General features: G+C 41.5%; 2 protein-coding genes across 9 annotated transcripts in view; one reads left to right on the forward strand and one right to left on the reverse strand.

Annotated features, from left to right (window-relative positions):
* The window catches only part of LOC111871354, a 37,230-nt gene that overhangs the window by 6,023 nt on the left and 18,253 nt on the right, over positions 1–12,954 (forward strand). The window lies entirely within an intron of this gene.
* Positions 2,044–12,954, reverse strand: part of LOC111871353 (ubiquitin-like-conjugating enzyme ATG10) — a 647,673-nt gene continuing 636,762 nt past the window's right edge. For all 8 annotated transcript variants that reach the window (XR_002844008.2, XR_002844007.2, XR_004513764.1 and 5 more), the window contains one exon: positions 2,044–2,490. Coding sequence is in view for 2 of the 8 variants with exons in the window: in XM_033754225.1 (XP_033610116.1) it covers positions 2,403–2,490 (88 nt within the window). In the remaining 6 variants the exon portion in view is untranslated. The remainder of the gene's footprint in view (positions 2,491–12,954) is intronic.

Raw genomic sequence — 12,954 nt, forward strand, 5'->3', positions numbered from 1 at the left:
TTCGCGTATTCTTTTTTTTTGTAGGGGGGGGGGGGACGTAAGAAATTAACCAAGCATCCGAAAAGCACGATCTGCTTCACAAGAAAGGAACTGACGAATCAATTCGTGAAGCCTGTCACCATTCCAATTTGTATTAAGATAAATTGATAGGATTACAAGTCAACTAGATATGAAAACTAAATTATACAACATAAGCGTAACATCTTTCACAACATATTTCTCATACGCGTGCCATAATAATGACGTAAAGCATTACAAAAGGAATGTGAATAGAGACCACCTATTGTGGTGGTTTCAAATAGCGTACACCGTATCTAATTATTAAGCGTGTTCCATTGGAAAGATCCATGTCGTGACGAATTGATCGTGCGCGTGCGCATTACGCATCACATAGCAAACTAAGCTTGTGCCGCTAGATTCGTTTCAGTGACTAAGAAGATACAGAGACAGATACAGATCACTGATACAACGGGGACCATTACAATGTGGATACAGGGAAATAGCACAATAATTAAACTTAAGATTGCTACATATTAAATTTGACCTTTAAAGACCGAATTTTTTCCGAACTAAATATAAAAATTCAGTTCGTACCTCACAGGAAACACATTGTGTCTCGGCTACAAGGACCAGCCGGTTAATGCTGTTTAGGAAGATATCAGATGCTTATTGTGAGAACCATATGAAACACACAAACACACTGTGTGAGCAAAATGCAAAATTCTAGTGTGTTAAACCAGGTCGTGCATATAGCAACCATTAGGCATTAAAAGGTTAAATCTTTGCATTACGTGGTGTTAAGTAGATACAAATATCCGTCAGAAAGCTGGGCGAAACGAACTGTACTCTTAAAAAGTCAGAAGTTTAGGTGTCACGGTGTCAATCTTACATCAGCAGATCTTTTCAACGTACAGGGAAAATTCTGCATGATGTTAACTAGTATATTTTATGGGCTAAGGTAGTTATCTGCTTGTTGTTGTGCTCAGAGGTAAAACATGATTTCAGTGCCTGTTATGGCTGGTTGTATAAAATGTAGGGTCTAAATAGTGTAGCGCCGGTCACGGTAGCCGAGCGGTCTAAGGCATGTACTGTTTTCGCTCGTGTGGAAACCGGGATCGTGGGTTCGAATCCCACTCAGGGCATGGATGTTTAGTTTGTGTGTGTGCGTTTTTCTGTGTTTGTATGCAGGTAGAGGCCTTGCGACGAGCTGATCACCCGCCCAAGGAGTCCTACCGAATGTCTTAGATCTAGAAAAACCGAGGTGAACGGAGAAGTTCATGGAGGTAGGCCTAGGCCCACTGGGGCTGTAGTGCCAAGGAAAAAAAAATGTAGCATGTAGATCCGTTATTAAGTAATAACTCTGTAAGCAATACCCGTTGCTAGGCAACAAATTCCTAATATGCGCCAATAGACTAGCTGAGAAGCGATGTTTTCTGTGCGATCCACGCAGATGGCTGCGCACGCAACAGTAGGTATAGCAACAGAGGAAAGATGTTTTCTGTGAGGTACGTGCCTAGATGTTATAAGGAGGAAAGTCCTTGTGAGTCTTTGTTGTTAGAAGTTTGTATCTGAGGCCGGGGATAGTTTGGGAACCCAGAGGAAGAGGAGCGTCTGCCGTTGTGCAGTTTCCAAGCAACGACTAGTCAAGGCACAGCAGACTGAGAAGACTTAGTTCATGCTCTATTGAACTGTAAAATGTGTGTGAATTATCGATAGCGCTTGAGTTATTTGTAGTTACCTTCTGCAAGTGTTCAATAAATCCAATTACCAATCCAAACCCCGTCTATAGTCACTCATACACCTGACAATACCATAAAATTGATGAAGCGGTGCTTTTATACACCCTCTATGTGAGTACTTTTGGAGACCTTAATAAATTCATACTTGAGAATTGGCTTGGGCTACCTGAAGACTAAAGTTTGTGCTCATTCACTACACTGTCTTGTAAGGCGATGTGGATGAGTCGGCGCTTAAGGGTTTATATTATATATTTAGCATTACTGAGTTTCTGAAGCTAGTCCAATCTTTAACATTCTGAGACAATGTAGCTTTATTTCTTCCACAGGTGAAAATGTGGACAGGCACCTGTTCAGCTAGGTCCAATTATAATCTCAGTCATTGTCCTTAGTATCAGGTTTTGTCAACTAGTGACAACCAGGACATTTATAGAACAAAATGTGGAAATACCCATTGAGGGAATAACTGGTGTCAAAAATATGGTCACGTCAAACAGTATTAGGAGGCCATCCAGGGGCCGACTGTACAACATTGGTGGGTTCCTTCGCCTCACTAGAGAAGAAACAAGTATCTAAGCAGGCAAAAGTACTGTAGCAAGTAGAGACCCGTTGTTAGGTAGCGACCGCGAAACACATAACGAAAACGTTCGCTGCTAGGCAACAGATTCATATTTGTATGGAGGGACTGAAGAAAGCCATGAAGAGATAATTCAGAATAGACGGCCACTGGTTGAAGAGCTGTTCCCGGGATATCCTGAAAAAGAATAAGGAACGTGAGTTATTCGACCATGAAGTTGGCTTTGTTACCATAGTTACCATAGTTCCCATACGTTTGAACTTGCCACATAGTCTAATGTTTCATTACCTCTCTTTGGATTACAATTAAGAAAAACTGTTGAAATTTGAATAAAAACGTGTGAAGAAAAAAATTTGTCAAAAGTATCTCGCCATTCTGAAAGAAAGCTATATTTACATCAAGATACTGCTCGTAAAATTCATTGAACAGCGGTATGAATTACACAATATTATTGTCTAGACAATTTTTTTCCTTAAAAGACTATCTACAGAAATCATATTTATCAAAATCATCTCATTTCTGCGTTTTTTTACTGACAACAGAATACCATAATGGTTATTGTCTAGTTCGCCACTAAACAGCAGAGACGTATGTTGCACTGAAGCATCCTGTTGCACTGCGTTCTCCAATTTTAGAATTCTCACTTCAGCTTCTTTGAGCAACTCCGTCCATACATTTAATTCAACTTTCGTGGCTCTTTGGCTCTTCATATTATTTATTTAACACTAAATGTTTAGGCCTAACTGGCCGTCATAAGGCGCATAAGATTGTAGATGACAGTTCTGTTGTTTCACTGTTGTTATTTTGTATTATACGAGTAATATAAAATGCTTATATAATTTTTGTAGGTTACTTTTATAAGCATTTTATATCACTCGTAAAAATGCAAAATACAACAGCATAAAAACAGAACAGAATTTTTTTACACAATTATACACCTGATGATGGCCACTTTTCAGTGACAACAGGTTAGAATAGTCCAGTGCTAACCAACGGCTAGCTAACACATGTTTCCGCTGCAAAGAATGCAAACAGAATAACAGATGAATTGTAAGACATAGTAACTTATATTCGGTTCGACCCGAAATTATGAAAGAATCGTAGTTCATTCGCAAGGGAGTTCAGTCAATTCGTACGACAGTCGTCGCTCAAGGCAGTCGCAGTTGCAGAAGTGACCGACTCGTAAATCAGAACCAATTCAGTCACAGTAAAAGAGAAGACACTCGTAGTCCAGTAAGGAACGGAGAGAGTCTAAAGGCGCTTCCACATTACTCGTGTTCGTGCTCGCCAGGCTTGTGCTCGTCGGGAGACTCGTCTGGCTTTTACTTGTGCTCGTAAATCTTCGTCCACACTACTTCAGTTGCTCACCAGGCTTCGGCGCGTGAGGATCCGTATATTTACTCGTAGTGTGTATAGGCTGTAGTCGTATTTTAATTTATTGGATATAGTTTTTAAATTAAAAATTTAAAATTTGCTTGTCTCGTGACTTGTCATATTGTCCACATTACTCGCGAGCATATCGAGTCACACGAGGACGAGTAATGTGGACGTGCCTTTAGGCAGCAACTGATTGTGAGCTGTTATAATCGTTTGTAATTGTAAATAAGTGTCATTAAATCCAATCATCCAATCCGGAACCCGTTATTATTAGTCACGGAACCCCGAATACGCAGCAATATTTATTAAAAATGGCCATAAGATGGGAAGATTCAATATTGGACACACAACCACACATAAAAACGGACAGGTCTAGCTCAAATCACTTCATCGTATCCAGAGACATTACGATAATACATACGATACATATAAACAGATGAGTGGCAGTGAATTAGAGGAAATTTTTTCTGCTCCCTCTCCATAGTTCTAAGTTTTGTCGATAGGGTGTGCGATACACACTTGGCAACTACCCCTAACAAGGATGTCACTTTAACCCATGAGCAATACAGGAATTAAATAATGTCACCCCCACCTCAGTGCAACCCCAAAGTTGCTGTATGCTATCTGCCTACATCAGACCCCAATACTGACGCCGGAACCAACTGTAACTAATAGATTCATTTACATAAATATAACATATACTTAACAAAGCAAAATTCATACGTATGTGGGTCAACTTCGACAACGCAGTAATGAATTAGCTTCATCAGCAGTGAACATGAATTAAACTATACAAAACCTGCAAAATGACATAAAACGTTAAATATTATCGTGGATTTATTAGATTGTAAATTATTTAATAACAATGGAAATATCCTGCCTACAGATTCAGAGGTCCCGGGTTCGATTACCGGCGCTATTAGATTTTCTGAGAAGTAGTGAGTCCGGAACGGGGTCCACTCAGCCTCGTGAGGATAATTGAGGATCTATTTGAAGGAAATAGCGGCTCCGGTCTAGAAAATCAAGATTAACGGCCGTGGGGATTCGTTGCGCTGACCACGTGGCACCCTCTATCCGCTAAAGTTGACAATAACTTCGCCGACAAGCGGCCGTCGATCGGTCGGTGTAGTTCGCTTGCGGACTACTGGCCACGGAGTTTGTTAATATTTACGAAATTTCATATTATGTAAAGTGACATATTACAAGATTTTCTTAGACATTTAAGCGGTTGAGATATATTCATATAAACAAGCTATTGAAATAATTTACAGTTCTCACAAGGGTGGTTATCTCCTGGGACATAGCGCCATGCAGTACGTCGAAAGTCGACAGATGTTTCGCAGGAAAATATCACCTCTATCTTCAGTTAGACGAATAAACGAAGCAGAAACCATGATAAAAGCAGGTGGCAAGCATATCCAAACTGTTTTTACGCTGGTTCCCTGTTCGGCTTATTTTTGGACCTGAAGATGGAGGCGATACTTTCTTCCGAATTGTCTGTGGTGTTTCAATGGACTACACGACGTTAATGATACAACAATCCACGGAGCAAGAAGGAATTTGCAAGGAACTATAAGGAATTTGGAAACAAGTGAAAAAGTTAAACGACAGTATTTACGAGTAAAGGTGCATTAATGATTAGTAAGTTCCACGATTAATGCGCGAACGATTATGGACCACTGGAACATTAGGTCGCAACTTCAAGTCTCCCTAGGAGTACGGATGCATGCTGGCATTGTTCCATTGTTTTATTGTCGTATGTACATAGAAGAATAAAATGGTCCTATCTCAGCCAACACGTGATGGCAGTCGATTAAAATTACACACAAGAGAATTCTGAATCAGAAATTCTAATTTTACTATGACGGGCAAAGAGAACATAATATTGTGGCGTATTTACGCCATGCAAGAACTGTTGATCCACAGAAATATGTAAACACGGTGATTAGCAAATAATAAGGAAAGCTGTGTTTTCTCCATGCCATGCAGAACCGAGCCGCACGGCGCTCGTTGCTAGGCAGCGCTGCGGTAAACACATCTCGGCAGCAGCTAATCAACGTGTTGCTGGGCAACGCCTCTGTAGACGCGACGATTACTTAACAGTAGAGCAAACTGTGTTTTCCGCGTGTTCGTTCGAGGGATTATGAAAGAGACTGGAATTCCTAAGAAGTTAGCAGAAGTCATACAAAATCATGATAAGGAAAATGTTCGCAATATTGGAAAAGGCGAAGCCAAATATAGAAAGTATAAGAGGCTTGAACTTGGAGGCGGTCAAGCATACGGCCGTTCAAGTGACTAGACTGCCGTTGTAGCTGAAGCTACTAGAAATAGGGTATAATCTGCTGTACTGAGCCTGGACTGACAGAGGCCCTGTATAAATTTTATATATTTATTATCATATTTAACGTGTAAAATGTAAATATTCTTTACATTATGGCAAATGACTCACTACTGCAGACAATGACTCTAAAAAAAAAAACAGAACCATCCTCTCCTCAGAGAGGACGTCCCACAATAAGAAGACCGTAACTGTCAAACAGTAATAAGTATCTGGTCATAAGCCCAAGATTGGGCTCGACACCAAGATTGACTGACACTGACCGTCAGTCGCAATGTGACTTTGACTTTGACTAAGAAGTTAGTCAATTCTGAGTCCGAGACAGCCGCGGGAGGTTCGCAGTGAAAGTTTCATGAGTGTGATAGTGAGTGATAGTGAGTGAGAGCTGAGAAGTCAGCCAGTGAAGACTTATTGTGTGAACTGAAGGCTTTATTTTAAGTGTGTGATTCACTGAGACTGAAGACTGAAGACTAGTGTAGATAGAGTGAAGAGATTATTGTGGAGAGATTATGTATTGCGTAAAGCAGCAATAGTGTAATAATTAACTGTAGTTACGACCTGTAAGTAAATCCAATTACCAATGCAAACCCCGTCTATAGTCACTAACGTACGTGACAATATGGATAAACCAGTCTAGTTCAGTGGTTCAGGAACTTTTCATAAGACGCCTCCTTTTAGTTTTCACCGAATTCTCGTGACTCTCTCTGTTGTTAGTACCGAAATAAATTGAACACGTTGCACTGTATATTTATTTGACTGCTTATAATCAACGAACTCTTATTTACGAGTAGTACTATACAAAAATTATGAGTACAAAATTCAAAATTTCAAAATAAAGATGCCGCACAATCCTCTGAATGTGGCAAATGAGTGATACCTTAAAATACTGTAACCTAGCCCTTCTAATTTATTCTTTAATATCTGAAATAAAATTTATAAAGACTGAGTAAGGAAGAGACAATTGAGTGCAGCTAAAAATAATCATTTCGGCTGAATCTCACATTAAAAATAGATTTTCTTCATGGCGTTAAATCCCCAAGGAGGACACGCCGTCCAGATTTGGAGCAACTATCCTAATTCGCGTAATCAGAATATTGCAGTGTGTAGACCCGTTACTAGGTAACGACCGCCAAACAAACAGGTTCCCACGGCAACGAGTTCACGTACAACAATAGAGGAACTGTTGGAAACGGTGTTTTCTACGCGATCCGTGCAGAAGGGGTCATATAGCAAGGACACCAGCCGTGTGGAGGCGGGGTCGATTACCTCCATCTTAGCCCTGAGATTCGTAGGAGGCGACGAAAAGGGAACTCAGTGACTGGAAGTATAACCGGCCACCTATTACTGGTGGATATAAATACGGGGACCTTGCCCTCCAGGTTGGAGGAGTCTCAAATCTGAGACAGTCAAACGTGGTAATGAGTCCCGCGGGGCTCGGACATGAGAGTTACTGCGCTGGCGAGGACCATCAGCAGTTGTAAACGACAGACCCATCCTCTCATCAGAGCGGATGATTCATAAGTGTTAAGTTGGAAAATAAAATTATTGGTCGTGTGTCTCAAGGAACTTGTAGCCATTGGGCGTAAACTTTTAGTCGTAAAGTACCTCTGACTCTGAGCAGTAGTCAGTTGTAAGGGAGTCTGTGAAGAGAAGGCTTAGTCAGTGCAGTTCAGTAGCTGTGGCATATTCGCCGGAGAATAACGACATGAACGCTGAAGCTGTGGGATCTCCACTGTTAGAAGCCGTTACCAAAGAACGACTGATGAAGACACAACAGACTGAAAAGACTTAGAGCGTGCTGTAGTGATTTGTAAAGTGTGGAGATCAGCGATGGCGATATAATTAATTGTAGTCACGAGTCGTGTATTAAAGTCTCCAATAAATCCAATCCAAACCCCGTCTATAGTCACTCATACATGTGACAATATATATGTCTCTGGGACCCTTATGATCGTAGTTATTACATCGTATTTCTGAATCTGTCAAACCATTGCATCGGCTCGTTATATCAGTGACACACATGATAAATCCTTGTGTGTGATAATATTGAAAAAGGCATAGTATTTAAGTCAATTAGAATCGAAAATAAAAGCAAGAGGAAAGCTTAAGCTCTGATAAGTGAACAACGGCCCTAANTTCGAAAATAAAAGTCTCTCTTCTGAGAAGCAAGAGGAAAGCTTAAGCTCTGATAAGTGAACAACGGCCCTAAATATTGGATTACGATTATAAACACTCAAATTCGTTCAGTGTTATTATCAGCTCCGTGTACGAGAAGAGCGTCACTGCTTAAGTAGGAAGTAACCTCAGGTTTCCCCAAGACGTTATCTAAATTAACTATTTATCGAAGTCTAAGCTGTTATATAGATCTCTTACGTTACGAAGCAGAGGAAATATCAAAACCGAAAGAAGATAAGAGATAGGTCATACATAATTCTGAAATAATTCGAATTAAATCAGAACTGGTTTTCTGAACAGAATTAATTCAGGGTGATATCATTAAATGTAGAACTTCAAGATAACGCTTTCCATTCTGTTCACTCGTTCGCCATTTCTTTCGTCCTGATTTGAGCAAACTCTGCGTTAATATCAGATCAGTATTTCCCAAATGCTTTTCTACTCGTACAAGCAGCAGATCTCTTGGTCAGTTCGCAGGAAATTTCATTTATAGAGGGGCTTTATTCGTGTATTTATGTATTACGAAGACATAAGCAAGCATTAGATTGAAATTCGTTCCTTGAGGGTGAAAGCAGCCGCAGCATAAAACTGATCAGTATATTTCCAGTACGAAGTCCTAAGTCGATTATCCGTGACGCTTTTTCTTATACCCGGATTCGAACCCAGTCTCTTTGGAACGAAACATCTCAACTGTACTATGTAAATAACACGCAGTAGCGCCCAGTATCATTCTAACTTTCCTCACATTTATTTTATGAGTTCTGCAGACTCTCCTTTTGGGAAGACATGAGCCATATTTATGCCTCCACTCCACTGTACTCGTCCTTATCCACTTGTCCAACCCAACTCAGACCCCTTGGTTCCCCTCCTTCCCCTCATTTTTCGAAATGGCGTTTCTTTTATGCATCAGTCTTGGGTGAACACGGTCATGACTAACGCATGAGATGCCTCAATCAGTTGCTTCCAGCCTTATGCTCGGATTGGACCACAGAAAGTCCTCTCGTAGCCTATAGGATGTTCCATAATATTGTTCACCCGAGGTATTTGGACACTAAAAACTGGCTTGCCTCCTGGTGGTCCCTGCATCTGAATCTCCGACTGAGGTGGATTTAATATTGTGGCGTGCGACCTAAAACCCAGAATATCTGAGCGGGCGTCCATTGCTAGACAACGGCTGTTAAAACAAGTTTCCGAGACAGCGCATACAGAGACGTCCATTGCTAAACAACGGCTCAGTAGCTATGTTTCCAATTCATCAAGGGACAGTGAATATCTCGTTACCTAGGCGGCAATTGTGAACACGTTAACGCTACAACGACACGTACATTGGCAGACGTTATCATGGGAATGAAGACCAGAGTTACTGCAGTTCCCGCTGCAACGAATACCCTTCAAGAAGATGTCTTCTAGTCCGTCCGACGGTGGAAGATAAGAACAAAACGGAGGCGGGGTCGAATACCTCCATCGTGACCCTGCGAGTCGTAGGAGGCGACGAAAAAGGAAGTCTCAAATCTGAGACAGTAAAATAAGGTCGCCAAGTCCCAAGGGACTCGGACCCGAGAAAGACTGCGCTGGCAAGGGCCAGCAGCATGTACAGAAGACAGACCCTTCCTCTCGTCAGAGTGGGCGGCCCACAAAAACAAGACCGTAGCGAAAAGTAAAAAATATCTGGTCGTGAGCCCTAGATGGGGCTCGACACCGAGACTGCCTGACTGACTGACTGACTGACTGACTGACTGACTGACTGACCGTCAGTCGCAATGTGACTTTGACTTTCACAGAGCAGATCAGAGAAAAGCAGATCGGAATTGAGATCAGGGAAGACCGGAGCAGAGCTGAGATCAGAAGGGAAACCAGCTCAGCCAAGAACCAGAAGACGAAACGTGAGCGACGACGGACTAGTCAGGTCGCAACGTCTGGAAGACGCTATTTCAGAGTGACTGTAATTGTAATTGTTAACGAGTTATCCAATAAACAACTTCCTATAATCTGGAATCCACAATTACTTGTCACGGAACCCCTGACACGTGACAATATTATCTTCAGTCTCTCCAAGCGAATGACGAAATTAAACTTAACAATGTACAATTAAAGAACGTTGTGGTGTAGATGTTACAATTTCTATTGCACATGCTAGAGTTACCAGCCGAACACCCGAAGATACCAGCCTTCCTGTACTAGTATTAATGCATTTTATTAAGGCAAAGTGAAATTTCTCTCTGTGCTTAAGCACCAATACATGAATACGCATGGAGAGGGATGTAAAGCTCCTCGCCTTCTGTACGCGCCTGTTACTGACATTTGATTTTACTGATACCAATTGTTTTCAGTAATCTGAGATCATAATAATATATTTTATTCAGATAATTTATATTAATTTCGCTGCCGTTAGTTAAGTAAATTATTCTGTATTAAAAAAAATAATGTAAATTTTCTTGCTTTTAATTGCAGCACACTCGTTTACAATAATATTTTCGTGTAATATTTCTTCAGTCGGTCACGGTAGCCGAGCGATCTAAGGCATGTACTGATTTCGCTCGCTTGGAAACCGTGATCGTGGGTTCGAATCCCACTCAGGACATGGATGTTTGTGTGCGTTTTTCTGTGTTTGTGTACAGGTAGAGGCCTTGCGACGAGCTGATCACCCGACCAAGGTGTCCTACCGAATGTGTAAGATCGAGAAAAACCGAAGTGAACGGAGAAGTTCATGGAGGTAGGCCTAGGCCCACTGGGGCAGTAGTGCCAAGGAAAAAAAAAATATTTCTTCAAAGTCTACATTTACATCTGCGGCATGAATGTTATCATATTCAGTGTATACTAAAATCTTTATTCTAACGTCTCTAACACAACTCCATTGCACGCTCTTCCTTTAAGGCAAAAGGAGTTTTATTTTTATTTTGTTTTCTCCTCATAACGCTGATTGCACTGCCATCTTGGTGATGCTGTAGAAAACCTCGACATATGTGCCGAGACTAGTGAATTGTATTACAACCCAGAGAGACAGAGTCCTTATACCAGTCTTGATAATAATAATGAGTTGAAAAGGAATTTGTGTTCTTTTGTGGCGTCTGTTTTCATGTTTTCTATTTCCATCGCAATGTTTTATTCATATCTTTCTTTTATATCAGACACTCAGTTACACTTTCTTCATACTTCTTTATCTATTTTTGTTCTAATAAAACGAAACATTGCATTACATTCTTTTTACTCATTTCGAAATTCTGCCACGAGCAGAAGGGGCAATAATACTTGACAGGTGACGTATGAGAGCAAATAAATATCATAGCCTATATAGTAATCGAACGTCAAAGTTTATCATCGCTTACAACAGCAACTGAAGTCGTACGTTACAGGTCTTCCAAATTTTACAGCACAGAAAAACACAATCACGCACGATATTAAGCTATCTGCTGCTAGTGGTCTTTACTTTTAATTGGATACTTTCTGTTCTATAAATCATTTTCTCCACTGAAAAGATACCTTATATTATAAGTTCATTAGTACCACCTCTGTGGTCTAGTGGTCAGAGTTCCTGGCTCCAGATCCAGAGGTCCCTGGTTCGATTCCCGGTGCTGCCAGATTTTCCGAGAAATAGTGGGTCTGGAATGGAGTCCACTCAGCCTCGTGAGGATAATTGAGGAGCTACTTCAAGGAAATATCTGCTCCGGTCTAGAAAACCTAAATCAAAGCCCGTGGGAATTCGTTGCTCTGACCACGTGACACCCTCTATCCGCTAAAGTTGGTACTAACTTCGCCGACAAGCGGCGGTCGCTCAGTGGGTATAGTTCGCATGCGGACTACAGGCCACGGAGTTTTTTTTTTTGTAATACAACAAATGTGATATACGTAATTCTAGGAATTTCAAGGTATCAAGTCATAAAACATGACTTAATCGCATAATCTGTGAATGACAGCAGAATTGTTGCACGAATAAACTGATGTACGGGAGCCGGAGTAGCGCAGTCGGTATAGAGAATGGCTACGGGGTTACCGACCGAGGAGTCGGAGTTCGAGTCCCGATATGGCCAACTATTTCTTTTTCTTTACGTAGTTCAAACCGGCTCTGTGGTCCACCCAACCTCTTAGCCAATTAGTACCGAGGGCTTTTCCCCAGGGGGTAAAGCGGCCGGGGCTTGAAGCTGACCACTCACCTCCAGTTAGAGCCGATGTCAAGAAAATATGGATCTACACAACCATTCCCCCATAAGTCTTCGTGGAGTAGTGCGTAATTAGTTAAGCACAAGGACAAATTTAACTTATCTTACCGGTATACAGAGTTAATATTTTTCTCTTGGCGCTACAGGCCCAACTGGGGCCTTGCCCTTCCTCCATGAAACTCTCCGTTTCACTTCGGTTTACTAGATCTCAGACATTCGGTAAAACCCCTTGGGCGGGAAATCAGTACGTCGCAAGGCCTCTGCCTCTATACAAACAGAGAAAAACGCGCACACGCACACACACACAAACACTAAACATCCATGCCCTGAATGGGATTCGAACCCACGATCCCGGCTTCCGAGCGAGCGAAGACAGTGCATGCCTTAGACGGCTCGGCTACCGTGCCCGGCGAGTTAATATTTAACAGCACGAGAATGTGCTGAGTTTTAATTAAGTAGTAGCGTAGTTGGTTGAGGCAATATGCTACAAGCCGGAAGGTTGCGGGTTCAATTCCCAATGAGGCCATTGCATTGTTTTCAATTGACCTAATCCTTCCAGCCGCACTATGGCCCTGGATTAGACTCAGCCTCTAA

The sequence above is a fragment of the Cryptotermes secundus genome, unplaced genomic scaffold (genome assembly GCF_002891405.2).
Source record: "Cryptotermes secundus unplaced genomic scaffold, Csec_1.0 scaffold122, whole genome shotgun sequence".
Classification (NCBI taxonomy): domain Eukaryota; kingdom Metazoa; phylum Arthropoda; class Insecta; order Blattodea; family Kalotermitidae; genus Cryptotermes; species Cryptotermes secundus.